Genomic DNA, 25,717 nt, shown 5'->3' with positions numbered 1-25,717 from the left:
TATCCCGGTACAGTATGCACCCTCCGATCGATTCGCTCCTGATCTGCGCGTAGAGCTGCCTGTGCCGTGCCCGGGGGAACAGTAAACTTCACCACCACCAGCATCCGTCGACGGCAGGGTCTACTGTTTGCGAGGCTCGAGAGGGCCTATATGATGGACAGAGCCCCTCAGTCGGAGCGTGAACAGACTCAGCGTGGGCTTGCGGCTGCTGCTGGTTTGCTTTCTGCGTCGGACTATATCCCGCAACCGGGCAACAGCGACGCCAATGGAAGTGAAAGCGGGCAGAGGAGAAAACCGAATTTGCATTTAACGGAGATGCCGACTGGGTTTGGGAATTTTGGGATGGGGATTGTGGGTGGGGATGCGGTTATAGATGCAGCTGCTGCGGAGATGGCGCTGAGGAGTGTGCAGTGAGTTCCTGCAATCTTGGGAGAGGATCAAAATGCTGATGAAATTGGATAGAAATGGGATGGGATACCAGTCTGTTACGAGCGCTTCAGCAACACCGGTCACGCCCTTCGACTTTGATGCCGCAAGAAGATTATCCGACGAATTATCCATTGCATCGGCAAACTCGTTCATGAATGCCGCTGCGGTCGCCACTGTCGCAAACTCTCCTGCGGTCAACATGAGCGCGAACCCATACATGCCGACAATTTCGTCTGCGTCGAGTCCGATGACTGCGCAGTTTTCCCAGGCGGGAGCGAGTATGGCTGCGGCGAGTCCGTATGCGGATATGTTGCCGTATAGTCCTATCACCATTCTACCGGGGAGTTTGACGCCGATACCGGGTTCGTTGTCGAGTATGTTGCCCTCAATAGGAACGCCTTTACCAAGACAAATGCCCCTTATGTCACCAATGCCGCCGATTATGCCACAGAGTGCAGGACCGGGGCCGTCGGCAATGCAACAAATGACACCCTCGAGTTCGGGGACTGGGTCGAGACGGACCTCTTCGATACCTTCTTCACATCGACCATCGTCAACGTTTGGACCGACGTACCAGAGTGCGTATTCCGCCTCCGGGTTCGACATGATCAACATCCTTGCCCGCGTGGCAAGTCGACCAAACCCCCACATCGACCTCGGCCCCGTCGACTTTAACTGCGCCTTCAACGTCGTCGACGCCCGCACTCACGACTTCCCCGTCGTCTACGCCTCCCCCTCCTTCGAAACCCTAACAGGCTACTCCCTCCGCGAAATCATCGGCCGAAACTGTCGATTCCTCCAATCCCCCACCGGACGCGTAAAATCCGGCACTCGCCGCGAATACACCGATAACGAAGCCATCCGCTATATGAAAGAAAATATGTTGGCGGGGAAGGAATGTCAGGTTACGTTGGTGAATTATCGGAAGGGGGGACAGCCGTTTCTGAATATGGTTACGATTATTCCGATTACGTGGGATTCGGATGCGGTTGCGTATTTTGTGGGATTTCAAACGAGTTTGGAGGAGATTTCAAGTTCGGGGTCGAGATCGGGAGGGATGCAGATGCAGCAGCAGAGGTTAGGGATGGGGTCGGGGGTGTCGTCAAACATGACGCCGGCGCAGTCGCAGCAGATTGTGCCTGTGCCGATTCCGGTGCCGCAACCGGTTGTCGCGAGTCCGATGGGGTACTTTGGGAGTGGGACGCCGCTGGTGGAGAACATGAACGATGGTGAGGATCCTGAGGATGTTCGACGGTTTTGGGATAAGCTCCTTCTCGAGAACTCAGACGACGTCGTACACGTTCTCTCACCCAAGGGTGTCTTCTTGTATGCCTCGCCGTCGTGCAGGTCAGTACTGAAATATGAACCGGAGGATATGGTAGGGAAGAGTATGTCGGATTTCGTTCACCCTTCTGATCTAGCACCCGTGATGAGGGAGTTGAGGGAAAGTGCGGCGAATGCCATTGACGTGATCTACAGAGTTAGACAAGGGGACGGTAACTACATTTGGTTCGAATGTCACGGAAAAGTTCTTATCGAGCGAGAAAAGGGGCGGAAGTACCTCGTCATGGCGGGACGGGAGAGGAGGGTGTACCAGGTTAGCTGGAGATACGCGGGACACGCTGATGGATTCTGGAGTAAGCTGAGTTTTGCGGGGTTGTATTTGTTTGTTACGAAGACCGTTGTGGAGACGCTGGATTTGAAGGGGGAGGAAATGGTTGGTACGACTTTCTATCGACATGTTCCGGAATCTTCGGCACCGGCAATACGAAGAGCGTTGGAGGAAGTTAGGGATCGGAAAAGTGCGACGATTCAGCATACGATGCAACACAGGAAAGGACACTATGTGGATGTTCGAACGACGTTTTTGCCGGGAAACGATAGCGTAAGTGAAGGGGATGGGAATGGGACGCCGGAGTACGTCATTGCACAGACGAGAAAGTTTGATAACAAGAGTCCTGCGCATTCGGAGGATAAGACGAGTCCGTTGGGGATGACGCCTAGTCCGCTTGGTGTTGGAGGGGGTGGTATTGTGGGTGTCATCAACCCGGTCAGCAGCCCGTTGCATACGCCGATGGCGGAGACGCCCATGACGATCGGAAGTACGCCTATGCGTCCGCCTAGTTACTTTGGCCTTCACCGTCCTGGCGGTGATGAGAACGTCTTCGCCGAGTTGGCAACGACACGTACGTCTAATTGGCAGTACGAACTTCACCAACTCCGTGTTACCAATCGCCGTCTGAAGGAAGAGCTTGAAGAAACTCTCAAAGCGCGAAAACGCAAGCGAAGAAAGAACAAGGCGTGGGACGTCAACAAAGTATGTGCGAATTGTCAGAGAAGGGATACGCCAGAGTGGAGACGAGGACCGGATGGGAAGAGGAGTTTGTGTAACCGGTGTGGATTGAAGTATGCCAAGTTGGTCGGGAAGACGGGAAGTAAGGTTTCGAATAAGGATGATGGGCAACGGAGTGCTACACCCATGTCTGTGGTGATGGGTGCTGGAGCGATGAATCCGCCGCCTGTACCCTCGCTGTCCGGCCCGGCAGTCTCACCACCCGCTGGAGCTGCTGTATCAACGCCGCACGAAGAAGTGGACACACCAATGACGATGATGTTATTCAAAGCTGAAACGGCGCAGTGAACTCTGGCAGTTCCTCTCAGTCTGTCTGTCTCTCTTTTACGATAAAGGCGTTGTGGGATCATTGGCGTTTATTTTAAATGGGAAAGTATTTAATGTACACCGATCAATTTTGGGGCATCTGGCGGTATCCCTCCCGTGAGTGGCCTACTGCAGCGCGCGCAGCTCCAAGGGTAAATCACGCGGTACACAGACTGGAGCTCATCGACAGCATACATCCAGGTGGAACATAGCCATGCCGAGCATGAAGGAGAGCCCGCCCTTGAAGGACTTTGAGAGGTTGAGGATCGCTCAGTCGTCTTCTGCTGCGCCTGTTACCCCTTCTACCGCTGCTCCCAAGAAATCGTGCGTTCTCGCTTTTTCTTCCCTTTATTGTTGTTGTACTGACGATGTATGCGATCGACAGAAATACGTACCTGTCAACGTCAGAAGCATCCTCACCTCCATCACGTCAATACCAAGTCACCCTCTACTCCCACCGTGGCGGTCCAAACGGCTGGAAAGTTGCTACAGTCCTCTCGGAACTCGGCATCATCTACCGCACAGTCTGGATTGACTACGCCAAAGGCGAACAACGGAATGAAGAATTCCTGCAGATTTGTCCCAATGGAAGGATTCCTGCTATCATCGATCATGCAAATGATGATTTTGCGGTATGGGAGAGTGGTGCGATTATCTTGTATTTGGTGAATATGTACGACCGCGAGAAGAGATTGTGGAGTGATGACCCCAAGGTTCAATCGCAAATCACGTCGTGGATCATGTTTGAGGTTTCTGGGTTTGGTGTTATGCAGGGTGCGTCTCCTATCGAGGACTTGTGTTGGTGTATGTTGACTGATTTGATGAATAGGACAAGCCTTCTGGTTCTCGTTCTTCCACCCAGAGCGGATTCCGTCCGCCATAAAGCGCTACGTCGACGAGTCACGGCGTGTGTACTCTGTCCTTGAGATGCGCCTGGCCGAACGTCGCGAAGAGCTCCTGGATCTTTCTCTCCATGCCTCGGATGACTCACCGTTGTCCTTGGTAGACCCCGAACTACCAAGCCCTGACGAGCCGGTGTGGTTGGTCGGAAGGACCATGACGGCCGCGGACTTGAGTTTCTTGACATGGGCGAGAGCGTGTGGACGGATTGGGATCGATTTGGAGGCCGAATTCCCCGAAGTCAGGAGGTGGGTCGAGAATATGCTAGCCAGACCCAAGGTCAGTGAGGCATTGCGGCCAATTTAAAGGGCATAATCTCAAAGTGCGGAGGAACATGTGGTCCTTGGGAAAAAACATGAAAGGGATACCCATCGAGGAAAAGAGGAGGAAGGACATGAAGCATGGCAGCATACTGTGTAATCCATGGATACCCGTGAGACTGATTTGGGAGGCATTATTGGCGCTTTATATGGTCTTGGTAAGTTTATTGGTCGATCGCTACTTGCTTGGATAGCTATAGCTGTTTGGAATCATTATACGCATGTATCATTGTGGCTCCATAGCACCGGGGAAGAGCTGGTCTCTCGCTATCGTCCAACCCGTAGAATTGCAATTGCTTCTATTCCCCCAATGGACTCTTCTCATGGGTTCACTGCTCGCCCCGCATTTCCACGCAGCCAACCCCAGAATTCCACACGCGTGCACCGCCAACGACAACCTTCTCCTCGACCACCAACACCCAGCACGCCATCCATACTATAGCAAACACAATGGCTACCCTCTCTCAACCCCAACTTCCAACAGCAGAGTCCGTAAAAATCGTCATGCTCGGCGACGGAGGAGGTGGGACTTCCAACGCCTCAAAAAGGGAGGAAGACAACGAAAGCTAACACCGCGGCCGCATAGTGGGAAAAAGCGCGTTGACAATGAGTCTAATTCGAAGTCGTTTCGTGGATGAGTACGACCCTACAATCGGTACGTCCCTTTTGACGCGTTTTGACACGCATACACCCGAGACACGGCTCGGGACATTTCAAAAGTCGGTCTCGCTAACGTAACACAGAGGACTCGTACTCCACCACACGCACAATTGACGGCCGTAACTACACCCTCGACATCTCCGATACCGCCGGCCAAGAAGAATACCGTGGACTTTGGGCCTCCCAACACCTCAATACCGCCGACGCATTCATCCTAGTCTACGACATCACATCCCACGAATCCCTCGAAGCACTAGACTACTTCGACTCCCTCATCGTCTCTGCATTCGACGTCGAAGGCAGCAAGAAACCGGTCAAGATCGTCGTGGGGAATAAGTGTGATTTGGCAAGTGATAGGCGGGTTACGAGTGAGGAGGGGTTGGGGTGGGCGAGGAGTAGGGGTGCGGGGTTTATGGAGAGTTCGGCGAAGTTGAGGGTCAATGTTGAGGAGACGTTTGCACTGTTGGTGAAGAGGGTTGTTGAGGCAAGGGAGGGAGGTGGGGTACGGGCTTCGCCAAAGGTGAATAGTCCGATTAGGAGTCCGGTTGTTGGGCATGGAGCGGCTGCGAGGGAAGAGGAGAAGGCCGAGGCTGGGTGTTGTGTGATTTGCTGAAGTAACAAAGAGACGAGCGTGGACGAAGGAAGGACGGGATCTGGGATTATTATTTGGCAAATCTGGTAACGGCGCATACTTGCTATTTCTCTCATTTATATATCGAGCACACTTGGGTGCATTTAACTTGCAACTAAAGATTAACGAATCAGTCGGTAGTGGCGGGGCGGCGAGTTCCACCTGCGTGCGCTGACTCGAAAGTCTAAAACGAAACGAAACCGGCCTCGAATAATAATCCCCCATTGATCCACTCAAATAACCAACAAGGATCAACAATGTCCGCACATCTGAGAGCTCGGTTTGACCATGCGAAGAAGGAGGGCAGGCCCGCTTTCGTTACTTTCACTACCGCCGGCCACCCCTCGCCAAACGAGACCGTCGAGATCATGAAGGGTCTCCAGGCTGGTGGTGCGGATGTCATTGAGCTCGGTATTCCATTCACAGATCCCTTGGCCGATGGTGTTGTCATTCAGAAGGCCAATGCGATTGCGCTCAAGCAAGGCATGAACTTGCCCAAGACTCTTGACATTGTTCGCCAGGCGCGTAAGGAGGGTGTGCATGTTCCGGTCATTCTTATGGGTTACTACAACCCTCTGTTGATGTACGGAGAGGAGAGAATTGTCAGGGATGCTAAGGAGGCTGGCGCAAACGGATTCATCGTGGTTGATCTGCCACCAGAGGAGGCCATCAAGTTCCGTGGTTTCTGTACAAAGGACGGATTGTCTTACGTTCCTCTGATTGCCCCTTCAACTTCCGAGAACCGTATCAAGATCCTGGCGCCTATCGCCGATTCTTTCATCTATGTCGTCTCCAAGATGGGTACTACTGGTGCTTCTGGTACCGTCAACGCTGCTCTCCCTGAGTTGTTAGAGCGCATCCGTCAATACTCCAAGGACACCCCCTTGGCTGTCGGTTTCGGTGTTTCCACCCGCGAGCACTTCTTGTCCGTCGGAGCGGTCGCTGATGGTGTCGTTATTGGATCCAAGATTATTCAGGTCATCGAGGAGGCGCCGGAGGGTCAGAGGGGTGAGGTTGTGAGGAAGTATTGTAATGAGATCACCGGTGGACGTATGTCAGACAAGTTGACTAGGGAGGTCGGTATCGTCGAGTCTATCGACAAGTCTATGAACAAGAAGGAGGCACACCCTGATGAGGTTATCCAGGCTCATGAGGGTACGGAGGGTGTGAACGGGCTCGCTGACCAGATGGATGCCCTTGCGCAAGCACAGAACGGTGAGATCAAGGACGACACCCTCATTCCCTCCCGTTTCGGAGAGTTCGGTGGTCAATACGTTCCCGAGGCCTTGGTTGACTGTCTTGCCGAGCTCGAGCAGGAATTTATCAAGGCCAACAACGACCCTGCTTTCTGGGAGGAGTTCCGCTCGTACTACCCCTACATGGGTCGTCCCGGTCACCTCCAGTTCGCTGATCGCCTGACGGAGTACGTCGGTGGTGCCAAGATCTGGTTGAAGCGTGAGGACTTGAACCACACCGGTTCCCACAAGATTAACAACGCTCTCGGTCAGGTTCTCTTGGCCAAGCGTATCGGAAAGAAGGAGGTTATTGCTGAGACTGGTGCTGGTCAGCACGGTGTTGCTACTGCTACCGTTTGTGCCAAGTTCGGCTTGAAGTGTACCGTCTACATGGGTGCTGAGGATGTCCGAAGACAGGCGTTGAACGTCTTCAGGATGAAGTTGTTGGGTGCCAAGGTCGTGGCTGTCGAGTCTGGTACCCAGACTCTCCGTGATGCCGTTAACGAGGCTATGCGTGCTTGGGTCACCAATCTCTCTACCACCCACTACATTCTCGGATCCGCCATCGGTCCTCATCCCTTCCCTACCATCGTCCGTACCTTCCAGTCTGTCATCGGTGAGGAGACCAAGGAGCAGATGCAAAAGCTCCGCGGCAAGCTCCCTGATGCCGTCGTCGCCTGTGTTGGTGGTGGCTCCAACTCCGTCGGTATGTTCTATCCCTTCGCCAACGACACCTCCGTCAAGCTCCTTGGTGTTGAGGCCGGTGGTGATGGTGTTGAGACGCTCCGTCACTCTGCCACTTTGACCGGTGGTAAGAAGGGTGTCCTCCACGGTGTCCGTACATACATTCTGCAGGACGACCAAGGTCAGATCATGGACACGCACTCCGTCTCCGCTGGTCTCGACTACCCCGGTGTCGGCCCCGAACTCGCAAACTGGAAGGACACTAACCGTGCCGAGTTCATCGCCGCCACCGACGCCAACGCCTTCGAGGGTTTCAGGATTCTCTCCCAGACTGAGGGGATTATCCCTGCTCTTGAATCCTCACACGCTGTGTACGGAGCGATTCAGTTGGCGAAGACGATGAAGCCTGATGAGGATATTGTTATTTGTTTGTCGGGACGTGGTGATAAGGATGTGCAGAGTGTTGCGGAGGAGTTGCCGAGGTTAGGTCCTCAGATTGGATGGGATTTGAGGTTTTAAATTTGATTAGAGGACAATGATTTTGGGATTGTATACTAGGAAAGCCTGTCTACCTCCGATCGCAGACCAGCTGTACGGTCCACCTTCATGTATGGGTGTGTACAGCCAAACGCAAAAGTCATGCGAATCACGTGTCGCGCCCCATACCGCACCACCAAGCAGCAAACGTGAACCTAGCAAAAATACAATTACTCCTCAAACAGGACATGTCAGGACCTGATAATGGTCGGTAAGCGTGTTCATGATGAGGTTCGAGTGCTCGTCGTGCAGAACAGCCTCCGCAGACAAACTACTAAGGAGGTAGCAGAATGGACCGGTAAGCACTGAAGCACCATTTACCACATTCTTCGACGCTATGACGACGAGGGTACCCACGAATCGCCCATTCATGAGGGCTTAGGAAGACCTCGAAAGATCAATGTGTTAGCCGAATTTGTGCGGTTGCAGGCAGCCGCTTAGTTCAGGTGTAAAGCAGGGGTATATCTAGGCCGCACGTAGCATTAGGAATCGACACCTCTTACCTACCCATCAAAATCGAGCTTCCACAATGTCCATGTTGGGCAGGTAGGCTTACCCTCCGTCGCAAAAACAGCATACACTTACACCTCTCTCAGCATATCCAGTTACTATTCATGAACAGCCCGAGTCTATACCACGATGAAGCAGCTGATTTCATCAACGAAACGCTCTGTACCGACATCAATCCATGCGACATTCAGCGGTACCTGAAGCAAATCAAGTGATCCCGGAAACAGCTTAAAGTACGGGCTGCTCAGAGAAATGCTACGCTACGAGCAAACCACGCCTTACAGTTCGCGAACTATTCGATGGATATGCTTGTTTTCTTGGACGAATAGAGTATCGACAATCGTTGCACCTTTCGAAAGTTTGAGTATTCTCCCAAGGGTATTCCAGCTTGCGAAGACCGACGGTTAGCCCGTGGTTTGCGCTGGTCTTTGCTTCCCGCGTTCTCGATGAATGGTATGCTGGGTCATTCATGCTACCAGGGCAGTTTCAATGCTGATCAATTCGTCGATTTCATAGCGGATGATCTCTTGGTGCACCTCAACCCTTACCCGTAGTCTAGGAGTGTGGTTGTCATGGATAACTGTGCTACACATCATAATCCAGGGTAAAGGAGTTGATTGTTGGTCATGGGTATCAAATCGGGTACCTAGTGCCCTGTTCACCTGACCTGAATCCCATAGAAATCACATTCTCTATGCTCAAGGCTTGAACGAAGTGCAACCCCGACCATCCTTACGCCGTGGATCATTGCGATGTGTTCTTGGCGGAGGGGATTGACCTTGCTGTCAATGCATTTCCCAACAAATGCGTCAGCTTAATGAAAAAGTACGGATATGGGTTGTCGAAGGAAGAATTGCAGTTATCTCGCAATGCCGGGGCACAAAGCGCTGTAGACATCACCCTTGAAGGCATAACTTGGTAGCTGTAGCATAATATACATCATACTTAGACTCATCATAAGCTTCCCTTGATCCTCGGTCCCTGAACTCTGGGACATCCCGGCGGAGAGTAAGAGGCCTACAATTTGACCAAACATAGACTATATACAATGGGAGTGGTACCGTTCGAAAAAGCATAAAAAAAGAAAGATCCTGACACCCCTCTCTCCTGCTCAACATTCATCCTCTTCACGAACTATGCTGACTAAGCTTGTATGTACGCAAGAATGCTCTCACGCCAATGGGTGACTCGAGCAAAGTTGCACAGCTCTGCGGAAAAGCTTGGAACATAATTACTAAGCAAGCTTGTCAGCATGATACTCTCCGGAGGGGTGCTGGGAGTGCTGGGAGGACATACGTCTGAATCCATAGACTGCAGTTGGGCCTCGAGTCGGCGCTTGGTCTTCTTCTTTGCCTTTCAAAGGGGCAAGCAGCGCTGCGCAGCAAGCATATGTCCTGGTCGGCTACCTGGGATGGTCTGACCGGCAGGCACCCTCTTTAAATCCTCGAGTGCCAATCCATTTTCGCGAAAAGCTTGCTCGGTCTGCGCAGCATTGAACCCGGTGTAACTAGGGTTGTTTTTCGCCACAAAACTCATAAAGCCTGCTACATACTCGGCGTCCTCCATCCGTAATGCTCGAGGGTGGTCCTGGCGCAATGAAGACCGTGGGAATCAGAGTAGTAGCAGGCACATCGGGAGTTGAGGAGATCGCAGGCATAGTTCTCGACGTAGGAGTTGGTGTACTGTAAGTCTCGGAGCTTGCTGCGGCGCGTGCACGATGACTCTGTGAAATTTGCCGAAGGTCGGTGTATGCGGTGGGGTTAACTCATCAACAGCGGTGTCGGGAAGGGCCATGAACTGCCCCCAGCGGCTCAGATGATGTTATGCAAGCTGCATGTGCTTCCCTGAGCCCGGGACCTTCCAGCAGTACCCTTCGTGTTCTTCACATACCCATTTGTCCTGAAGCTTGGTGACATTAAACAAAATAGCAAACTTGAAGGCATAGTTCTCAGAATGTTGCTTCACTTCGTTCAGCAGACGCTTGGAGGGGTTGTTTCTGTGCTTTTTGGGCCTCTTTCGTCCTCCAAGGGTGCGGGCGGGATTATCAAGTTCACCATCTGAAGATCCACTCGAGTCGGGAGGGACATACTTCGCTTGAAGACTGATGGAAACACTCCAGTTCTTGTTCTTACTACTGTAGCGCTCCTGTAGATCGTTCACCTGATCCTTCAAGTCCTCTAAGTCGGCCGCGCTGCGCAGTCTCGCCACCGCATACTTTTCCCTACCTTGAATCAGCCGGTAACCCATGGTCATGGAGAAATCCACAGGTGATATGTTGTCAGGGCAGCTTGGGTCGTCACAAAGATCTTTGGCGGCCTTTTTCATGAGCATGGCGGGGCCGTAGTCATAATCCCATGATGGTAGAATGGTGACCTGCCCTTCCGTCGAGGGCTTACCCCCAGTGCTAATGGTGGCAAATTTGATGACGAATGGTTGCAACTGGAACGCCTCTATGTCATCTGATGGAATGGGAAGCGGTTCTGATTCGTCGCAGGTTGTTGAAGGTTTTCTTTGGTCCTGCAGTCTAGGTGGCGCTGTCGATGGGACTTCAGTTTCGACGATGTGTCGAACGCGTAGACTCGCAGCATGGGAAGAAGCCCTACGTTGCGATGGTTCGACAGCATCCATCAGCAGTCGTTTTCGACTCAATTTGGGCAAGATACGACGTGATTTGTTTTACAGTCTGTCGGTGGTGTGGTGTACGCGTGCGACACGTGATTTGGCTGTACCCTACTTCATGGGATTCGCGCGCACTAGCTGCTGCATCAACCCTAGGCCTGCGCAGCCCCAACCGTGCACTTCATACCAAAAACCTTCTCATCTTCTTGGATTGTGCAGCATACACCGCAGTTCTTTGTGTGATTCATCATGGCTGATCCTGCTGCTATCGCGAGTGTCCTTGCTGCTTTGAGTGCGTCCAGTCGTGACCCGCACACATCCCCAAACTTACACTCTATAGCCGCTCAAGCTGGTCAGCAATCTCAAACTGGTGCACCCTCTAATGCGAATCCTTCCGCTTTGCCTGCTCCTTCTGCCTCTGGTTCTCTTGGTGCATTGCCTGTCGCTTCATCCTCTGGTTCCATTGACCTTGGCTCCATCAAACCGACATCATCTGGCGCTGTGTCTTTGGCCGACGCGATCGCCAAAGCGAAAGCCTTTGCCGCTGATAAGGTTCCTCCTCGCTCTGATAGCCGTGATCGTGATTATGACCGTTACTGTGAGCATTCATCTGACTCTCTGCTATCACTTGCACCAACTGATCCCCTTATAGCCTCTCGTGATGATTATGACCGCCGTGCCCCTCCTCCACGTTACGACGATGATCGCTACCGTAGAGATGACAGGCGCGACCCTCGCGATCACCGTGACCGTGATTACCGTGATCCTCGTGACTATCGTGATCGTGAGCCTCGTGACTTCCGTGATCCCTACGGCCGCGACAGGGATGATTTTGATCACAAACCATATGGAGGCGGACGGTCGCGCTCTATCAGCCCGCCCAGGCGTGGGTCTCCTCCCCGCGGTGATGTGATTACTGACACTATGGCCGTTGAACACCAATACGTTGGTCTCATCATTGGAAAGGGAGGCGAAAGCCTTCGCAGGATTGAATCTGATACGGGAGCGAAAGTTCAGTTTTCTAATGACACTACCGTTGATCCGGGCAGACGTACTGCCACCATTACTGGAAGCCGTGGCCAGTGTGCTGCTGCTAAGGCTGCTATGCAGGCAATCATCGCCGATAACGTTGCTGCCAAGGGAGGTCTTGGCGGACGCGGTGGATCAGGCAATGGTCCTGTTGTATCTGCTCAGAACGCCAGGCCCAGCAATAGCCATGACGACAGCCAGCAACCTCAGAGTATCATGCGCGTCCCTGACAAGTGTGTGGGTCTCATCATCGGCCGCGGTGGTGAATCTATCCGCAACATCCAAGAGCGTTCTGGCATTCGTATCAGTATTGCCCAGGAAGGTAGTGAAGGTCTGCGTCCAGTTACTCTCATTGGTGACGAACAAGGTCAGGAAATTGCGCGTAAGCTCATTAACGAAATCGTCGATGCCGACACCAGCAAAGCGACTGTTGGCGCTCCCGCTGCGCGATCCACTCCCTCTGGTTCCGTGAAGATCAGTCTGCAAGTGCCCTCAGATGCTGTAGGTATGATTATCGGTCGTGGCGGTGAAACTGTCAAAGAATTGCAGGCTGTTACCGGCTGCAAGGTCAACATCTCTGGCCAAGCCCGTGACCCCGAACGTGAAGTCACCTTGTTTGGTTCGCAAGAAGCCGTTGATCGTGCCAAAGCAGCCATTGATGAGAAAATCGAAGCTGCCCGTACGAAGCGGGAATCTGGTGGTTACGATCGTCCCCGCAACGACTACGGCCGTGACAACTACCAATCTAGTAGTGGAGGATACGGGGGTCACGGCAATTATGGGCAGCCTACCGGCGGATATTCACCAGTAACCCAACAGCCCGCCTCTGCTGCTCAGGCACCTGGCGGTGCGGACCCATATGCCGCATACGGTGGTTATGAGAACTACGTCCAACTTTGGGCGCAGTACCAACAGTCGCTTCAGACACAGCAACAACAGAATGGCGGTGTCCCTCCGCAGCAGTGATTCCCGTGATTTCCCTGTTTTCCCGGTTTCTTTGACTTACTTTTTAACATTGCAAGTCATGAGTGATGGTGATATTATACCTCAGAGCTATGGGCAGTTTCGAAAAGACGGCGTGATGGATAGCTCTTTCTTATATGTTACAGTCTGGTCTTTTATACAAACGCCCTTCCGTGTACACGTTCTGCAGTCTCATGTAATTTTGTGCATGTTCCTGTCGTATCGCGCACACCTCGACTCCTCCATCAGCTGTAGCACCTTGAGCAGCAGCTGTGTACGAACATCGAACATCGAACAGCTGGATCCGAAGCGGATCCTATTTGAAGATATCCATGCGTGCTGCTTTTAAGCAGCTCTCGAACGCTGGTCGGTCCCAGTACCGCCTGGTACGTTCTCTACCAGCACAGCGCCTCCTCTACTCTACCCTCTCTCCGACTATCGCTACCTCTGAAGCCTCCCATGAGACCGCGACACTAAAAGAAGAGAATGAACCAGAGAAGCTACAAGCACATAAACCTCCGCCTCCATCCGACGATCCTGCAGACGGTGATGACACGCCCTCGAACGGTAATTCTGCGGACAAGTCTGCTGCGAAAACCTCGCGATCTGGACATTCAGAACGACTTCGCGCAAGACGCGCGGGTTGGTCGTCGGGAAAGCAGGCACATTTCAAACCGATTATCTCGGAAAGGTTCGTCAAGAGCAGTGTCATGCCGCTCGAGCAGATCGTCAAAATAAACGAATTTCCACATGGGCCTCAAGAGGTGAATGGTTCATGTAAGGACTCGGACCTTGACGGACACAAACCTTTCCCAGTATCGATACCTCCATTGACGCATACGCAGGTGACAGCGCACATACGCACGCTTCTGAGGAGTCCGGCGAAGGTCAACTGGAACCGGCATCAACTCCTCTTGCGAGCTATATATGAAGATACAATATATGTCTTGGACGGATATGTGCTGCAACTTGCGAAACATTTCAAGGCGGACGTTATTCAGCTTGACGCACACGATTTTGCGGAGATGATTCAAAGTATAGAGGATCCCGGGGACACCAAACTAACCGAATTTATCAAGTCCAAGTTCGGTGATTTGGGATATGTGATCAAACAAAGATATCGTGACGAAGACCAGCCGGGGATTGAGGAGGAGGAAGATGAAGGAATGGATGAGGAGGACGATTACGAGGAGCTGGCGCGGAAAGATCATCTCCACAAAGAGGACGCGACCGCTCTTCGTATCTTCTCAACACCATTTGTAGCTGCCAGTTCAGGGTCCGCGTCTGTCGCGCAGGCGTTCAGTCTGAACGACAAGCTAACATCAACATTGACTGCGGCTATCGATGCTGTAATCACTAAAAGAGGAAAAGACGCCGACCCAGAACGTCCTGTCTTCATATATCTGCGAGATTATACAATGCTTTCGCTGACGGCGGGCGGTCCTCTGGCCTTTTCTACGCTGAAAGAAGTCATTCGGAAAAAGCGCGCTGCTGGTGGCAAGTACATTCTTATCGCTAGTGAGGCTGGGTATCCCCAAGCGGGGACCGAAGAATTAGAGCCACATCTCGACATTCCCTTCAACCCAATAGACTTATCGACCTTCTCTCGCCTTGATTATTACAGGAAGGCACGAACCCTCGAGATCAATTTGAGAAATCTGCAGGTTGTCGTTGGTTCTTATGGTGCTGGTCTTGGTGAGGCCGCCCCGAAGCTCGTCTTTCCCAAGGATTTTCACATGGATGCGTCGAACTTCATGAATCCCATGTTACACGACTCGCACGGTATTCAGAGGCGAGAACATTGGGAAGAAATTGCGCGTCTCGCCATTGGATCAACAGACAGGACTTTGCTTAACATGGAGGACATCAGCCGTGCCTATGACTTGCGAAATAAAGCTGAAGATGTTGTCACGGGAACAGACCGAGAGATGGTGATTCATAAAAGGGAGAGCCAGAACCTGGATGATGATCGAACAGTCGTTTTATCAGAGGAGGAACAGCGTGAAGTCAGGCGTGAAGCCAAAGAAAAAGGGTGGGATATGGAGGTGGGATTGAAGCAAGCAGCGGAAAAGAAGCTTCTCCAGCGGCTCAGGGCCGATGAGGAACGTCGCAGTCGGACAAAGCACCCGGCCGCGGAGCCCAAGATTGTCAGACCGGCAGACTGCAGCAAGCATGAACTACAGCTCCTGTCCGCAATTGTCGACCCGCACACAATCGACGAGGGCTTCGCCGACATCCGCACTCCTCCATCGACCGTTCATGCGCTGAAGAATAGTATCTCTCTCCGTCTCAACCAACCCGATGCCTTCAAGTATGGTATTCTCGCCAAGAATCAGATCTCTGGTGTGCTTCTTTACGGTCCGCCCGGGACCGGAAAGACACTGCTCGCCAAAGCCGTTGCAAAGGAATGCGGTGCGCGTGTCCTTGATATCAAGGGCAGTGAGATTCAAAGTATGTGGGTCGGTGAAGGTGAGAAGAACATCAAAGCCCTGTTCTCCCTCGCTCGTAAGATTGCCCCGACTGTTATCTTCCTGGATGAAGTTGATGCTCTTTTCGCCGCGCGTTCTGAGAAGGCGCAGCAAAATCATAGGGAGGTAATTAACCAGTTCATGGCCGAATGGGACGGAATCAGGAGTAAGAACCTGGGTGTTATCGTGATGGGTGCCACCAACCGTCCTTTCGACTTGGATGAAGCCATCCTCAGACGTATGCCGAGAAGGATTATGGTTGATCTGCCTACGGAGGAGGATCGATTGGCGATCTTGAAAATCCACTTGAAGGATGAGAAGATCCACGATGAAGTCGACTTGAAGGCGCTGGCGAAACGCACGCTTCGCTACTCTGGCTCGGACCTCAAGAACGTCGTGATCTCTGCTGCACTCACCGCTGTGTCCGAGGCGATGGCGAAGAACCTCCCTGTCACGGAACGTGTGCTGACAAACGCGCACTTCGAGGCCGCATTGAAGGAGGTCAAGAGTTCTGTTCCGGAGGACGCGAGCATCCTTAGCGAACTCAGGAAGTGGCACGCAAAGCTTAACGGCAAGGAAAAGAAGGGTACGTGGGGTTTCGCTGAGAAGGTCGAGTCGAACAAGGAGGATGAAGAACAATTACCGAAGCGCGATCCGGAGGAATTGAAAAAGGAGATAGTGGGAATGGAGGAAGCGGCGAAGGAAGAGGCAAAGAAGAAGGAAGACGCGAAGCCAAAAGGAAAAACGGATGAGGAGCTCTTAGCGGAGTTCTACGAGAAGCAGGAACAGATGGGAAGGGAACCTCGTGTCATATGGGAGCTTGAAGCCAGTCGAGTCGCGGATGAAGAAATTGAGCAGAACCGCGAGTTTTACATGAAGGCTCAAGAGGAAAGGCTCAGTACATGGAAGAGCTCTTGGGAGGCGGCAAAGAAGGCATTCACTGGTGAATCGGGCTCGGAAAAGGCAAAGGAGAATACGAGTGAAGAACCGAAATCTGATAAGCCAGAGAAGGAGTAGAACTCGGGATGGGGAAAACTACAATGGTAAATGCAGTAGGCGAGGACATCTGTTCCTCGCTAGAAACTCTAGCATAATCTAGCCACTCTCCAAAACTTGCTTATCTCTCAATCAATTATTAGCATACCTCTGCAACTCCTCCTCCCTCCTCACGCCCAACCCCATAATAAACTCCCACACCTCCCCATCCGTAAGCGAATTCCCCTCCAACAACGCCGTCTCTCTATCCACCTTTTTCTGCATCACCGCCTTGCTTACAGGCTCCCAAATGCTCCGATAGCGGTCTTCTCTCTCCTTGATCACTGCATCAATTTTGGCGAGGGCAGGGGAGGAGGAGGAGTTGGGAAGTGTAAACCCGAGTTCCCACTCCAGATTATCCCACCCACTCTCCCAGGCCGTCCACGCCCCGCTCTTCCTCCCCACCACCTCATCCGCCCCCAACACCGCCCTCTTAACAACCTCCCCCCGTGCCGGCGCTCCAGCCTTCTTGGACATAGTGGAGAGCGTGACGGCAGTCGTCCACAAATCGCGACGGACGCGTCTACGGACGAAATCTGCGGGGAGGGGTGTGCGTTGGTGGAATTGGGCGGCGAAGGTTCTGGGGTGGGGGATTGTTGCTACCATGAACGGGGATTTCTCGTTCGTGGTGGCGGGGATGTTGGTTGTGTTTGTGAGGGTGATTGAGACGCAGGCCACGCAGTCTGGGTGGAATGGTGGGCACGAGGGGGTGGAGAGCGGGGAGGGAGGACACCGAGAGAGGGCGTAGGCTGTGCGGTAGGCGCTGAGCGAGAGAAATTGAGCGTGTTTGTTTTTCTTGAAGGGGTCAAGGGCCGTGATTCCCGTAGTGTTATGCGCACGTATCCAAGACTCATGCAAATGACTATTAACCACCTCCGGTAATTTCTCGGGTTTGATACCGAGGTTTTCGATGTTGGCGGGGGAGTAATAGGCAATCGAGGGAGGCGGGTCGGCGTGGACTTCGAAGAGACGTTTGGATTGGTCGAGGGCTGAGGCGCCGGGGTTGGTGGGTTTGATGAGGTGGTTTGCGAGTTGGTTTGCGTATTCGGCGGAGGCGTGGATGAAGCCGAGGCCTGTGGATTCGTATGCTTGGAGTTTATCGAATTTGCAGTTATTCAGCTCTTGTAACAATGTTGTGTCCGGCATCGTCAACGGGACGATACGATAGTCGGAGAGAACTCCGCCCGTGCCTTTCTCGGCCCATGCGAGGATGGAGGCGACGTCGGATGGAAGTTTCTTTCCGGGGTACGAAGCCGCGAGCTCGATTGCACGGTGGTCTTTCATTGCATCGTCGGGGCCGAGGACGGCGGGGAGGAATCCTGCGGCCCAGAATGCGCGGCGCCAGGTTAGGAGGAGTTGCTGTTCTGTCGCGAGAGTGGCCGCCCCGTGCTGTGAAGGATCGAAGTAGGTGTAGACTGGACAACGCGTCGGGAGGGACGGGAGGTCGCTTCGTGTGAAGTCTCGGGTCTTTTGTGTTGAGGAGCCGGGGAGGACACCGGAGAGCCATCCTTCCTTGTTGAATCTGTTGGGTAGGGATTGCCAGTCACCATCGAACCGCAGTCTCTTCGGGACAGCGCCATTGACTGTCCAGATGATTATGGCGACGAGCCCGATGAAGAGGAGACTCCATCGACGCATTGCTCTTGGCATTGCGACCATTTTTCTCGAAGACGGTTGAAATAATTATAAGGTTTTCTCCCGGCGTCGCGTTTGGGATGGACGCGGGGATGCAGGGTGTGTTTCTGTGCTGCGATAAGGGAATCCTGGTTATACAACACCAACCATCCATGAGAATATGACACATAGATTGAAGAGAAAGGCAAAGGATTGTGTCAAAGGAAAAGACTCGGACGCGTCATCGATTCGGAGTGGGAGGACGGCGGGGACGCTGGAGGGGGTGGTGGACGATTGTGGGAGTGTGACGTCAAAGGAGCCGACAGTACCGATCGAAGTTGAGCAGGAGATGGCTGCGGAGAAGGATGCTGTTGCAGAGGAAACTACGAAACTAGAAAGCCCGTCGAAGCCTGCGAGTTGGCTGGGATCATGGCGAGCGAAATCGGCCCTCACGACACAGATACAAGCTGCGGAGGAGCCTGTCATCGAAGTTCGGGGAGGGAATATGGGCGATATGAAAGAGACAGTTGTACAAGGAGAAGCAGGCGTACCAACTGATGGTCATGCTGATGAACCAAGCCAAGCGATCTCGAACCCAGCGAGCGTGCGAAACGAGGAATTGCAGGCGCATCAGGACGACCAGGCGACGCCTGGGGCTGTCGAACCCTCAAGAATTTCTGAACAGAAGCCAGAGGAGAAAGGCACTTGGTTTGGTGCATGGCGGACAAAGCCGACCTCAACAGCACCTGAGGGGCACCGTGAACCTGGTCAGACAGAAACGCTGGAAGATGTCATCGCTGCAGCGCCCTCAAACTCCGGTTCTCAACCCGAGCCCGGATCAGTCGACACAGCGACTGTTGCGCAATGGGAGGGGTATACCGTCCCGCCGCCTGAGACCACAAAGACGACCACGGATATCAATAGCGAGAGCGCCAAACCTGCGAGCTGGTTTGGGACTTGGCGAAGCAGGCCGCATATTCAGGCTCCGGCTGATCATGACATGCCTGCACCTGGCGAGGATGTACTAACTACCGATATTGATCCTGAACCCGCACAAACAGCGCCTGTACCGACACCAGAGTGCTCCGCTCCGTCGGAGACAATAGCTAAGCCGCCGCAGGAAGCTGCTGCAGAACAAAGTTGGGTAACATCCTGGCTCTGGCGTCAACCACGAGCCGACACTACCCACGCCCACGACCTCGAATCCCATGCAACACCAGGAACATGCAGCGGTCCTCCGCAGAATTCATACGCATCGTGGTTCGGGTTGGGCGAATGGTGGGCAACACCAGAAAACTACGACCTATCCGAGAAACAACCCATGTCTCCTTCTGTATCCACTTCCCCGCCGAAACCTGTAGGCGTTCCGGTGACTCCATTGTTGAGGAATTTGCCGGAGACGAGTGGATCGTGGACGCAGTTCTTTAGGGGGTATAGGCCGCGGGAGGGGACTGCGACGAGGGTTGATGAGGAGGGGAATGAGGTTATGGATATTCCGGTGTTGGATGAATACGGGAACCCTACGTCGCCTCCTCCGCCGCTGACGGTGATGACGCCGGTGAAAGACACGAGTTCGAGGTCCCGAGCACCGAGTGCACCGGTTACCCCGCGAATCGCATCACCCATGCCATCGACCGCTCAGGTAGCTCAGAAAAAACCGTCCCCGCCGATGGCAGAGGTACGGAGTCGGGCATCGAGTACCGCGAGCCAGAAACCACCCCCGCTCACCGTACCAGCACCCCCAAACCACGTATTACCAGAGTTCGACGTGTGTTTCCCTCCCCCGAAACCTTCGCGAGGATTACGGCGGCAAATATCGAGTATGCTTCACGGTCACGGCGGGGCTGGGAGCACAGGAAGACCAGTACGATGCGCACTACCGACTGGGATGAAGAGGGCGGTGTGTATTGGCGTGCACGGATACTTTCCTCACCCCGCCGTCCGAAGTGTGCTCGGTCAACCGACGGGTACATCCGTGAAATTCGCCACGATGGCCGCTGAAGCTGTCAAACGCTGGTTTGACACAAACAATCCCGGAACAGAGCTCCAAATCGAGAAAATCGCACTAGAAGGCGAAGGCCTCGTCCACACCCGCCTGGAAACACTCTGGAAACTCTTATTACAGTACGTCGACATCGTCCAAACCGCAGATCTTCTCTTCATCGCTGCACACTCCCAAGGATCTCCCGTGGCGATACAGTTATTAGCGAGACTTGTCGAGGAAGGATACATTCGGGATGGAGCGAGGGTTGGGGTATTGTGTATGGCTGGGATACATATGGGGCCGTTTAGGGAGTTGGGAGAGATGTATCTTACGAAGACTTATAATGCGCTCGAAAGGGGTGCCGCGAGGGAGTTGTATGAGTTTCAGGATACGGGGGGACGGGTGTCGAGGAGGTATCAGGAGGCGTTGAGGGTTGTGTTGGCGAGTGGGGCGAAGATGTGTTTGGTTGGCTCGTTGGATGATCAGTTGGTGCCATTGTAAGAGGGTGTTCGCTCATCTGTGCAGGATGTACGCTGACGTAATTATTTGCTTACAGATATTCCGCCGTTTTCTCACACCTTTCGCATCCATCGATCTACCGAGCAGTCTTTGTCGACGGACAGATATACGCACCATTCCTCGCTCGACTGATTGGCTTCGCGATGCGCATGCGGAATGCGGGTGGGAAGGATCATAGTTTGATTATGGAGATTTCGTCAGCGTTGGCAGGGAGTTTGTTGGGTGGGAAGGGACATAGTAGGTTGTATCACGAGGAAGCGGTCTACGATCTCGCACTCCGATATACGCTCGAAACCACGACTGCGGCACCAGTCGCACCCAAAGTCACGCCATTCCACGCGGAGAAACGAAAGGAAAATCCTTTTGCGTTGCCGTTTGCGATGAGGGGGATTATTGATGATCCAATGGTGAGCAGGGAAGCGAGTTTTAGTGAGGAGGTGGATAAACTCCGAGGAGAGTTTGAGGCGTGGAAGCCGAGTACGAAGCCGTTGAAGGATTTGAAGTACAGGCTTGAGCCCATACAGAGTACGGAGGATCAAGGTTAATGGAGTTTGGCGTTTATTTTATTTTCAGATTCTTACGTTCTCAGCGCGCCGCACCGTACTTGTATCGCCGACCCTCCATCATCGAGGCCGTGGTGCCTGGCAGATCTGAGCACTCTAAAAGTTCGAGGTAAGAATACGCAGCATACGAACCCATACAAATCAAAATGTCGGAGGGAACGGTGTCGCATCTTCCAGCCGGTACGTACCGTTGATCTCATCTGTCGGGGCGATTGCTAACGCGGATCACAGACTACACGCGACCCTCACCACCACGATTGGTCGAGGCCGTGCACTCGTACGAGCTCGATGAGGCTACCAAGATTGCCTTGTTGAAGCTCTCCTCGGGATCAACGCCTTTTACGGTCCTCCTTGCCGCTTTCCTTGTCCTTGCTTTCAGATTTACCGGCGATGAGGACATCAGCATCGGTACTTCCAGCGAGAGCGCCGAGCCGATCACCATCCGCTCCGCCATTGAGGGACAGGAGACTTTCAAGGCTGTTCTTGAGCGGGTGCAGCAACTCGAGAAGGCTGGTGTGACGTCGCCAAATACTACTTCTCCTCCGCTCCGTATTTACAACATGGCCGACACTCCATCGCAAAAGTTCTTGTCGTCGACTGGATTGAACACTGATCTTACTATCTTCGTCACTCTTACTGCCGCACAAGCTTCCCTGAGATCATCCTCGGTTCTTCCTAATGTCAGCTTGCGCGCCGCATACAACTCACTCCTCTTCAGAAATGAGAGGATCACCCTCGCTTGCGAACAGCTCGCCCAGATCGTCCGTACTGCTGCTGAGAACCCCGAAGTCAAGGTCGGCGCAATCTCCATGATCACCCCATCACAACAGGGTGTCCTCCCCGACCCCACCAGAGATCTCAACTGGGGTGAGTTCCGTGGACCCATCCATGAGATCTTCGCTGCCAACGCCAAGGAGCACCCTGAGAGGACCTGTGTTGTCGAAACCGCCGATCCCAGCGTGGAGGGCAGCAAGAAGCGCGTGTTCACCTACCAGCACATTCACGAGGCATCCAATGTCCTTGCGCACCACCTTGTCGCCAAGGGTATCCAGCGCGGTGATGTCGTCATGGTCTACGCTTACCGTGGTGTCGATCTCGTCGTTGCTGTTATGGGTGTCTTGAAGGCCGGTGCTACTTTCTCCGTTATCGACCCTGCTTACCCTCCTGCGCGTCAAAACATCTACCTCAGCGTCGCTCGTCCTCGTGCGCTCGTCGTGCTCGACAAGGCCGGACGTTTGTCGCCTACTGTCCGCAAGTACATCGCCGATGAGCTCGACCTCTTGGCTGAGGTTCCTGCTCTTCAGATTCTCGATAGTGGTAAGCTTGTTGGCGGTGAGGTCGATGGAAAGGATGTTCTCGAGGAGCAACGGAGCTTGAAGGAGCAGGATACCGGCGTCGTTGTCGGTCCTGACAGCACCCCTACCCTCTCCTTCACATCCGGTTCCGAGGGTGTTCCCAAGGGTGTCCGTGGACGTCACTTCTCCTTGACCTACTACTTCCCTTGGATGGCCAAGACCTTCGGCCTCTCTGAGAAGGACCACTTCACCATGCTTTCCGGTATCGCTCACGACCCTATTCAGCGCGATATCTTCACTCCCCTCTTCTTGGGTGCCCAGCTTCTCGTTCCTACTGCTGATGACATCGGTACTCCCGGTCGTCTTGCCGAGTGGATGGCCGAGAACGGCGCTTCCGTTACTCACTTAACTCCTGCTATGGGTCAGCTTCTTTCCGCCCAGGCCACCGCTGAGATCCCATCCCTTCACCACGCCTTCTTCGTTGGTGATGTCCTCACCAAGCGTGACTGTCTCCGTCTGCAGTCCCTTGCCCGTAACGTGTTCATCGTTAACATGTACGGTACCACCGAGACTCAGCGTTCCGTCTCTTACTTCGAGGTTGCTTCCCTCGCCAAGGACCCTCAGTTCTTGCAGACCCAGAAGGACATCATTCCTGCCGGTCAGGGTATGTTGGACGTTCAGCTCCTTGTCGTGAACAGGAACGACCGTACCCAGACCTGTGGTGTCGGTGAGATCGGTGAGATCTACGTTCGTGCTGGTGGTCTTGCCGAGGGTTACTTGCAGTTGCCTGACATGACCGCGGAGAAGTTCTTGAAGAACTGGTTCGTCGAGGAAGGTCACTGGAAGGACTCTGTCCCCTCCGATGCTGTCTGGAAGGACTTCTGGCTCGGTCCTCGTGACCGTATGTACAGGACTGGTGACTTGGGTCGTTACCTCCCCAACGGGAACGTTGAGTGTTCTGGACGTGCCGATAACCAGGTCAAGATCCGTGGTTTCCGTATCGAGCTTGGCGAGATTGACACTCACCTGTCTCAGCACAAGCTTGTTCGTGAGAACGTGACTCTTGTGCGTCGTGACAAGGATGAGGAGCCTACGCTTGTTTCCTACATCGTTCCTCAGACTACTGGCGACGTCGACGGTCTTGTCTCCGATGTTGGAGAGGAGGATGATGAGATGGTTAAGGGATTGAAGAGATACCGTAAGCTTATCCGTGATGTCCGTGAGTACTTGAAGACCAAGTTGCCCAGCTACGCTGTGCCGACCGTCATCGTCCCTCTCAACCGCATGCCCCTCAACCCCAACGGAAAGGTCGACAAGCCTGCCTTGCCCTTCCCCGATACTGCTCAGCTCTCCGCTGCCGCCAAGAAGACCGGCGGTGCCGCTAACGGCGAGAAGTTGACCCCTACCCAGCAGCAGGTGCGCGAAATCTGGCTGTCTGTCCTTCCCCACACTCCTGCCGAACTCAGTACCCACGACAACTTCTTCGATGTCGGTGGCCACTCTATCTTGGCTACCCGCATGATCTTCGAAGTCCGCCGCAAATTCGTCATCGACGTTCCTCTCGGTCTTGTCTTCAAGGAGCCCACGATTGAGGGTCTTGCCCGCGAGGTTGACAAGATCCGCGGCGCTGACCTCAGTGTTGTCGCTTCTCCTGACGGTGGTGCTTCCCAGGCCAACAGCGCCGGCGAGGAGCAACAGACCGAGCCCGAGGTCGACTACGCTGCCGATGCCGATGAGCTCGTCAAGCAGCTCGCTGAGAAGTATGAGACTGCCCCTAAGATTAGCCTCGACAAGACCGTCACTGTACTCGTTACTGGTGCTACTGGTTTCTTGGGTGTCTTCCTTCTCCGTGATCTCTTGGAGCGTTCTAAGGGTAACTTCCGCATCATTGCTCACGTCCGAGCTGGCTCGGCTGAGAAGGGTTTGGAACGTATCCAGAACTCTTGCGAAGCTTACGGTGTTTGGAACCCTGAGTGGAAGTCCAAGATAGAGGTTGTCATCGGTGACTTGGGTGCGCCTAAGCTCGGTTTGAGCGAGGAGAACTGGGAGACCCTCTCCAAGGAGGTCGACGTCGTTGTTCACAACGGTGCTCTCGTCCACTGGGTTTACCCGTACGCCAAGCTTAGGGATGCCAACGTTGTTGGTACTCTCTCTGCTATTGAGCTCTGTGGTGCTGGCAAGCCTAAGGCTATCGGATTCGTATCCTCCACCTCTGTCCTCGACACTGACCACTTCGTTCACTTGTCCGATGCCGTCATGGAGAAGGGCGGTGCCGGTGTTCCCGAATCTGACGACCTTTCTGGCTCTCGCTACGGCTTGGGTACGGGTTACGGTCAGTCCAAGTGGGTCGGTGAGTACCTCGTCCGCGAGGCTGGCCGTCGCGGTTTGGCTGGTAGCGTTATCCGCCCTGGTTACGTTGTTGGAGACTCCAAGACTGGTGTCACCAACACCGATGACTTCATCTTCCGTTTGGTCAAGGGATCTGCTCAGCTTGGTCTTTACCCCGACATCAACAACACTGTCAACATGACTCCTGTTGACCACGTTGCTCGCTGTGTTGTTGCTTGTTCTTTGCACCCACCAGCACCCTTGGCTGTGTGCCACGTTACTGGTCAGCCAAGAACAAGGTTCAACGAGTACCTCAAGACTCTCACCACTTTTGGCTTCAACACCAAGAAAGCTGACTACATCCCATGGCGTATTGCTTTGGAGAAGTACGTCATGGAGGGCAGTGACAACGCATTGTACCCTCTTCTTCATTTCGTTCTCGACAACCTTCCCGCCAACACGAAGGCACCAGAACTTGACGACTCCAACACTCGGGCGTCTTTGAGGGAGGACATCGCATGGACTGGCGAGGATGTCTCTGAAGGAAAGGGTGTCGGAGAGGAGGAAATGGGTGCCTGCTTGGCATACCTCGTCGGTATTGGATTCTTGGAGGTGCCTAAGGGCACTGGTGAGAAGGAGTTGCCGAAGATTGAGATCAAGGGTCTGGACAAGTTGGCCTCTGTTGGTGGCCGTGGAACCAAGGTATAAGGGAGGTAATGTAAGATGAGCATGTCA

The 25,717-nt window shown here is 53.6% G+C and overlaps 13 protein-coding genes across 13 annotated transcripts; 11 read left to right on the top strand and 2 right to left on the bottom strand.

Annotated features, from left to right (window-relative positions):
* The first annotated feature begins 179 nt into the window (after positions 1-179).
* On the top strand, positions 180-3,186 carry SAICODRAFT_106826 (uncharacterized protein). The gene is made up of 2 exons (XM_019165293.1): positions 180-405; positions 463-3,186. The coding sequence occupies exon 2, from the start codon at positions 470-472 to the stop codon at positions 3,068-3,070; it is 2,601 nt and encodes an 866-aa protein (XP_019027442.1). The 5' UTR covers positions 180-405; positions 463-469; the 3' UTR covers positions 3,071-3,186.
* SAICODRAFT_16338 (glutathione S-transferase) lies at positions 3,095-4,437 on the top strand. Its single transcript, XM_019165643.1, has 3 exons — positions 3,095-3,412; positions 3,474-3,862; positions 3,918-4,437. Exons 1-3 carry the CDS (start codon positions 3,303-3,305, stop codon positions 4,292-4,294), a joined length of 876 nt encoding a protein of 291 aa, XP_019027441.1. The 5' UTR covers positions 3,095-3,302; the 3' UTR covers positions 4,295-4,437.
* A 277-nt stretch (positions 4,438-4,714) lies between these two features.
* Positions 4,715-5,658, top strand: SAICODRAFT_87040 (ras-domain-containing protein). The gene is made up of 3 exons (XM_019171466.1): positions 4,715-4,831; positions 4,895-4,963; positions 5,052-5,658. Exons 1-3 carry the CDS (start codon positions 4,759-4,761, stop codon positions 5,579-5,581), a joined length of 672 nt encoding a protein of 223 aa, XP_019027440.1. The 5' UTR covers positions 4,715-4,758; the 3' UTR covers positions 5,582-5,658.
* A 198-nt stretch (positions 5,659-5,856) lies between these two features.
* SAICODRAFT_22705 (tryptophan synthase-like protein) lies at positions 5,857-8,037 on the top strand (the record flags this gene model as incomplete). The annotated part of the gene is made up of 1 exon (XM_019166631.1): positions 5,857-8,037. One exon carries the CDS (start codon positions 5,857-5,859, stop codon positions 8,035-8,037), a length of 2,181 nt encoding a protein of 726 aa, XP_019027439.1.
* SAICODRAFT_28535 (uncharacterized protein) lies at positions 8,009-8,369 on the top strand. Its single transcript, XM_019167165.1, has one exon. The coding sequence runs from the start codon at positions 8,054-8,056 to the stop codon at positions 8,255-8,257; it is 204 nt and encodes a 67-aa protein (XP_019027438.1). The 5' UTR covers positions 8,009-8,053; the 3' UTR covers positions 8,258-8,369.
* A 525-nt stretch (positions 8,370-8,894) lies between these two features.
* On the top strand, positions 8,895-9,173 carry SAICODRAFT_225061 (uncharacterized protein; the record flags this gene model as incomplete). The annotated part of the gene is made up of 1 exon (XM_019166591.1): positions 8,895-9,173. A coding segment is annotated over one exon (225 nt), but the record flags the coding sequence as incomplete, so codon positions are not given.
* A 70-nt stretch (positions 9,174-9,243) lies between these two features.
* On the top strand, positions 9,244-9,494 carry SAICODRAFT_28534 (uncharacterized protein; the record flags this gene model as incomplete). Its single annotated transcript, XM_019167164.1, has 1 exon — positions 9,244-9,494. A coding segment is annotated over one exon (207 nt), but the record flags the coding sequence as incomplete, so codon positions are not given.
* A 35-nt stretch (positions 9,495-9,529) lies between these two features.
* On the bottom strand, positions 9,530-11,266 carry SAICODRAFT_28532 (uncharacterized protein). Its single transcript, XM_019167163.1, has 4 exons — positions 10,423-11,266; positions 10,169-10,288; positions 9,918-10,125; positions 9,530-9,799 (listed from the first exon to the last, which is right to left on the bottom strand). Exons 1-3 carry the CDS (start codon positions 10,816-10,818, stop codon positions 9,922-9,924), a joined length of 720 nt encoding a protein of 239 aa, XP_019027435.1. The 5' UTR covers positions 10,819-11,266; the 3' UTR covers positions 9,530-9,799; positions 9,918-9,921.
* A 107-nt stretch (positions 11,267-11,373) lies between these two features.
* SAICODRAFT_68668 (uncharacterized protein) lies at positions 11,374-13,276 on the top strand. The gene is made up of 3 exons (XM_019170413.1): positions 11,374-11,476; positions 11,525-11,782; positions 11,837-13,276. Exons 1-3 carry the CDS (start codon positions 11,434-11,436, stop codon positions 13,177-13,179), a joined length of 1,644 nt encoding a protein of 547 aa, XP_019027434.1. The 5' UTR covers positions 11,374-11,433; the 3' UTR covers positions 13,180-13,276.
* Positions 13,277-15,215: 1,939 nt separating this feature from the next.
* SAICODRAFT_51264 (AAA-domain-containing protein) lies at positions 15,216-16,157 on the top strand (the record flags this gene model as incomplete). The annotated part of the gene is made up of 1 exon (XM_019169044.1): positions 15,216-16,157. A coding segment is annotated over one exon (942 nt), but the record flags the coding sequence as incomplete, so codon positions are not given.
* A 758-nt stretch (positions 16,158-16,915) lies between these two features.
* On the bottom strand, positions 16,916-18,372 carry SAICODRAFT_68666 (uncharacterized protein; the record flags this gene model as incomplete). The annotated part of the gene is made up of 2 exons (XM_019170412.1): positions 17,044-18,372; positions 16,916-16,955 (listed from the first exon to the last, which is right to left on the bottom strand). The coding sequence occupies exons 1-2, from the start codon at positions 18,336-18,338 to the stop codon at positions 16,916-16,918; spliced, it is 1,335 nt and encodes a 444-aa protein (XP_019027432.1). The 5' UTR covers positions 18,339-18,372.
* A 1,423-nt stretch (positions 18,373-19,795) lies between these two features.
* SAICODRAFT_87028 (uncharacterized protein) lies at positions 19,796-21,341 on the top strand (the record flags this gene model as incomplete). The annotated part of the gene is made up of 2 exons (XM_019171465.1): positions 19,796-20,774; positions 20,834-21,341. The coding sequence occupies exons 1-2, from the start codon at positions 19,843-19,845 to the stop codon at positions 21,339-21,341; spliced, it is 1,440 nt and encodes a 479-aa protein (XP_019027431.1). The 5' UTR covers positions 19,796-19,842.
* A 164-nt stretch (positions 21,342-21,505) lies between these two features.
* On the top strand, positions 21,506-25,690 carry SAICODRAFT_22700 (L-aminoadipate-semialdehyde dehydrogenase; the record flags this gene model as incomplete). Its single annotated transcript, XM_019166630.1, has 2 exons — positions 21,506-21,539; positions 21,591-25,690. 2 exons carry the CDS (start codon positions 21,506-21,508, stop codon positions 25,688-25,690), a joined length of 4,134 nt encoding a protein of 1,377 aa, XP_019027430.1.
* Positions 25,691-25,717: the final 27 nt, after the last annotated feature.

This window comes from Saitoella complicata (assembly GCF_001661265.1).
Source record: "Saitoella complicata NRRL Y-17804 unplaced genomic scaffold SAICOscaffold_1, whole genome shotgun sequence".
Classification (NCBI taxonomy): Eukaryota; Fungi; Ascomycota; class Saitoellomycetes; order Saitoellales; family Saitoellaceae; genus Saitoella; species Saitoella complicata.
The sequence above is the reverse complement of the archived record's forward strand: the minus strand, read 5'-3'. Positions and strand labels throughout refer to the sequence as shown.